Source organism: Cherax quadricarinatus, chromosome 26 (genome assembly GCF_038502225.1).
Source record: "Cherax quadricarinatus isolate ZL_2023a chromosome 26, ASM3850222v1, whole genome shotgun sequence".
Lineage (NCBI taxonomy): Eukaryota > Metazoa > Arthropoda > Malacostraca > Decapoda > Parastacidae > Cherax > Cherax quadricarinatus.
In genome coordinates this window covers 29,321,417-29,326,416 of record NC_091317.1, presented here as the reverse complement: position 1 = coordinate 29,326,416, position 5,000 = coordinate 29,321,417, and the positions used below count along the sequence as shown (strand labels likewise).

Genomic DNA, 5,000 nt, shown 5'->3' with positions numbered 1-5,000 from the left:
CACCGTGTATGTCAGGCCCATACTGGAGTATGCAGCACCTGTTTGGAACCCGCACTTGATAAAGCACGTCAAGAAACTAGAGAAAGTACAAAGGTTTGCGACAAGGTTAGTTCCGGAGCTAAGGGGAATGTCCTATGAGGAAAGATTAAGGGAAATCGGCCTGACCACACTGGAGGACAGGAGGGTCAGGGGAGACATGATAACGACATATAAAATACTGCGTGGAATAGACAAGGTGGACAAAGACAGGATGTTCCAAGGAGGGGACACAGAAACAAGAGGCCACAATTGGAAGTTGAAGACACAAATGAGTCAGAGAGATAGTAGGAAGTATTTCTTCAGTCATAGAGTTGTAAGGCAGTGGAATAGCCTAGAAAATGACGTAGTGGAGGCAGGAACCATACACAGTTTTAAGACGAGGTTTGATAAAGCTCATGGAGCGGGGAGAGAGAGGGCCTAGTAGCAACCGGTGAAGAGGCGGGGCCAGGAGCTAGGACTCGACCCCTGCAACCACAAATAGGTGAGTACACACACACACACACACACACAGGAACAAGCACTTGTAAGCTGTAGTACACACGCAAACACACACAGGATTTCACACCGTCCTGTGAACTGACCATCTGAACCTTGCTCCTCTCCCCCCCCTCTTCCTATCCTAGGTAGAGACCTATCTCTATCTTTCTCACTCTTTACCTATATATCTCTCTCTACCTATCACTCTCTACCTATCTCTCTCTCTCTCTCTTCCCTCTCCCATCTCTTCCCTCTAACATCTCTTACCTCTAACACCTCCCCCCCTCTAACATCTCTCCCCCTCTAACATCTCTCCCCCTCTAGCATCTCTCCCCTCCCATTATCTCTCCCCTCTCCCTTTCCCCATCTCTCTCCCCTCCTCCCCTCCCTCTCCCCCTAGCCTCTCTCCCCTCTGGCTCTTCCATCTCCCCCCTCTTTCACCCTTCTCCCCCTCTCTCCCCCCTCTCTCTCCCCCTCTCTTTGCCTTCTCTTTCTCTCTCTCTCTCCCTCTCTCCCCTCTCTCTCTCTCTCTCTCTCTCTCTCTCTCTCTCTCTCTCTCTCTCTCTCTCTCTCTCTCTCTCTCTCTCTCTCTCTCTCTCTCTCTCTCTCTCTCTCTCTCTCTCTCTCTCTCACTATTGCTCTCTCTCTTCCCCATTTTCCCTTCTAACTCTCCCCCTCTCCTACCCTTCCCTTCACTCTCTCTCCCCCTCTCTCTCTCTCACTCTCCCTCCCTTTCTCCCTCTCTCCCTCTCTCTCCCTCTCTCCCTCTCTCTCTCTTGCTCTCTCTCTTCCCCAGTTTCCCTTCTAACTCTCCCCCTCTCCTACCCGTCCCCTCACTCTCTCTCCCCCTCTCTCTCTCACTCTCACTCTCTTCCCCTTTTTCCTTCTCACTATCCCCCTCTCTCTACCTTCCCTTCCCACTCTCTCTCTCTCTCTCTATCTCTCTCTCTCTCTCTCTATCTCTCTCTCTCTCTCTCTCTCCATCTCTTCTCCATTTTTCCCTTCTCACTCTCCCCCTCTCCTTCCCTTCCCTTCTCTCTCTTTCCCCCTCTCACACTCTCTCTCCCCCTTTCCCTTCTCAGTCTTCCCCTCTCTCTCTCCTTCTACCTTTCCCTTCTCTCTTCTCTCACAAAAAAAAAAAAAAAAAAAAAAATGGTGGGGACTCACAGGAACCAAGGATCAGATGAGAATGGTTCGGGTAGGGAGGAGTGGATGGAGGAGCAGTGGAAAAGGATGGAACAAGAGTGGGAGAGAAAATTAGAAGAGCTTTCTGAAAAAATGGAGAAAAAGCTCTCTGTGAAATTGGAAAAGAGGTTGGAGAAGGAGACAAAGAATTGGGAGGCACAAGTCGAAACTGCAGTAGCCAAGATAAGGGTCCTAGAAGTTGAGATAAATAGGCTGAAGCGAGTTACAGGGGCAGTGACCAGAGAAGACACAGCATATGAAGCTGCGAGGCCGAACAGGAAGGAAGGAATTATGAATTATGCTAAGGTCATATCAGCCTGCCAAGGAGGACCAAGGAGTGAAAGGGAAGAACAGCTGGTTGCAGATGGAGAGGGTGATAGGTCGAATGCTGAGGCACAACCAGGCTATCAAGAGCCACTGGAAAAATCAAGGGAGAAACTGACAACATACAGGCAGGATCCAGAGTCACAGAGGGTGAGGCAATGGGAGGAAGAAAGGGCAAAATCAGTGTTTATCCAATGGCTTCAGGAGAGAGAGGAAAGGACACACACTGAAAGGCAGCAGGAAGAAAGAAAGGAGATTGAGAAAATCATCACGGAAATAGGTGAAGAGATGGACGAGATTGTAAATTTTCAGAGAATAGGGGGGTACTCGAAGGGGAGAAACCGACCAATCAAGCTGATTCTCAGGACGGAAACAGTGCGGAACAGGATCCTCCAAGAGAAACCACGATTGAAATACTCGGAAGAGTACAAGAGGGTGTTCCTAGACAGAGACAGAACAAAATCAGAACGACAGCAGCTGAGGGAGTGGACAAAAAAGCGAAAGGAGCTAGGAAAAGAGACAAGGATGGAACCAGCAGAGGTCAATCAGAGCAGAACAGAACATCAAGGGCAAGCACACACACAACTATTATCAGAACCATACAACCTATCACACCATCCCAACACACACTACAATCCATACCCACAGCCTCCACCCAACACCGACCTATAGAATCCCACACTATGCCACCAGGTCTCCCACCCTCACAGGCCCCCCAAACCACAGTGTTGGAAAGGAAACTGAAGGTATGGTACACAAACGCTGATGGAATAACAAATAAGTGGGAGGAGTGGCATGAAAGAGTCAAAGAAGCATCACCGGACATCATAGCTCTCACAGAAACCAAGCTTACAGGTATGATAACAGATGCCATCTTTCCAACGGGATACCAAATCCTGAGGAAAGACAGAGGGAACAGGGGGGGTGGAGGAGTGGCATTGCTGATCAAAATTCGCTGCAATTTTGATGAGCTGGAGAGAGGAGACAGCGGAGAAGAAAGTGATTACATAGCGGGAACACTTCACTCTGGAGGTCCCAAGGTGGTAATAGCAGTGATGTATAACCCACCACAGAGCAGCAGGAGGCCAAGGCAAGAGTACGACGAGAGCAATAGAGCGATGGTTGACACACTGGCTAGAGTGGCCAGAAGAGCTCATGCATGCAGGGCAAAGCTCCTGATCATGGGTGACTTTAACCACAAGGAGATCGATTGGGAGAACTTGGACCCGCATGGGGGCCAAGATACATGGAGGGCTAAGATGATGGAGGTGGTACTGGAAAACTTCATGTGCCAACACGTAAGGGACACTACAAGAGAGAGAGGAGAGGATGAACCAGCAAGGCTGGACTTAGTATTCACCTTGAGTAGTGCAGATATCGAGGACATCACATATGAAAGACCCCTTGGGGCCAGTGACCATGTGGTTTTAAGCTTCGAATACACAGTAGAGCTACAAGTGGAGGGAGAAGCAGGAAGGCCAGGACGAATGAAGCCAAACTACAAGAAAGGGGACTACACAGGAATGAGGAACTACCTGAACGGGGTTCAGTGGGACAGAGAACTGGCAGGGAAGCGAGTTAATGAGATGATGGAATATGTAGCAACAAAATGCAAGGAGGCTGAGGAGAGGTTTGTACCCAAGGGTAACAGGAATAATGAAAAAGCCAGGATGAGCCCATGGTTTACCCAAAGGTGCAGGGAGGCAAAAACCAAGTGTGCTAGGGAATGGAAGAAATATAGAAGGCAAAGGACCCAGGTGAATAAGGAGAACAGTCGTAGAGCCAGAAACGAATATGCACAGATAAGAAGGGAGGCCCAAAGACAATATGAAAATGACATAGCAGCAAAAGCCAAATCTGACCCAAAACTGTTGTACAGCCACATCAGGAGGAAAACAACAGTCAAGGACCAGGTAATCAGGCTAAGGAAGGAAGGAGGAGAGACAACAAGAAATGACCGTGAAGTATGTGAAGAACTCAACAAGAGATTCAAAGAAGTGTTCACAGAGGAGACAGAAGGGACTCCAGAAAGACGGAGAGGTGGGGCACACCACCAAGTGCTGGACACAGTGCACACAACCGAGGAAGAAGTGAAGAGGCTTCTGAGTGAGCTAGATACCTCAAAGGCAATGGGGCCAGATAACATCTCCCCATGGGTATTGAGAGAGGGAGCAGAGGCGCTATATGTACCCGTAACAAAAATATTCAATACATCTATCGAAATGGGGAGATTGCCTGAGGCATGGAAGACAGCAAATGTAGTCCCAATCTTTAAAAAAGTAGACAGACATGAAACATTAAACTACAGACTAGTGTCACTGACATGTATAGTATGCAAAATCATGGAGAAGATTATCAGGAGAAGAGTGGTGGAACACCTAGAAAGGAACGATCTCATCAACAGCAGCCAACATGGTTTCAGGGACGGGAAATCCTGTGTCACAAACCTACTGGAGTTCTATGACATGGTGACAGCAGTAAGACAAGAGAGAGAGAGGGGTGGGTGGATTGCATTTTCTTGGACTGCAAGAAGGCGTTTGACACAGTTCCACACAAGAGATTGGTGCAAAAACTGGAGGACTAGGCAGGGATAACAGGGAAGGCACTACAATGGATCAGGGAATACTTGTCAGGAAGACAGCAGCGAGTCATGGTACGTGGCGAGGTGTCAGAGTGGGCACCTGTGACCAGCGGGGTCCCGCAGGGGTCAGTCCTAGGACCAGTGCTGTTTCTGGTATTTGTGAACGACATGACGGAAGGAATAGACTCTGAGGTGTCCCTGTTTGCAGATGACGTGAAGTTGATGAGAAGAATTCACTCGATCGAAGACCAGGCAGAACTACAAAGGGATCTGGACAGGCTGCAGACCTGGTCCAGCAATTGGCTCCTGGAGTTCAATCCCACCAAGTGCAAAGTCATGAAGATTGGGGAAGGGCAAAGAAGGCCGCAGACGGAGTACAGTCTAGGGGGTCAGA

General features: G+C 49.0%; 1 protein-coding gene across 1 annotated transcript in view; it reads right to left on the bottom strand.

The window, feature by feature from the left end:
• Positions 1-4,522: 4,522 nt before the first annotated feature.
• LOC128691579 (hemicentin-2-like) overlaps positions 4,523-5,000 on the bottom strand; it is a gene marked incomplete at its 3' end in the record, with an annotated part of 30,519 nt that continues 30,041 nt past the window's right edge. Inside the window, exon 6 of the mRNA XM_070088960.1 lies at positions 4,523-4,550. Coding sequence (XP_069945061.1) covers positions 4,523-4,550 — 28 coding nt within the window. The remainder of the gene's footprint in view (positions 4,551-5,000) is intronic.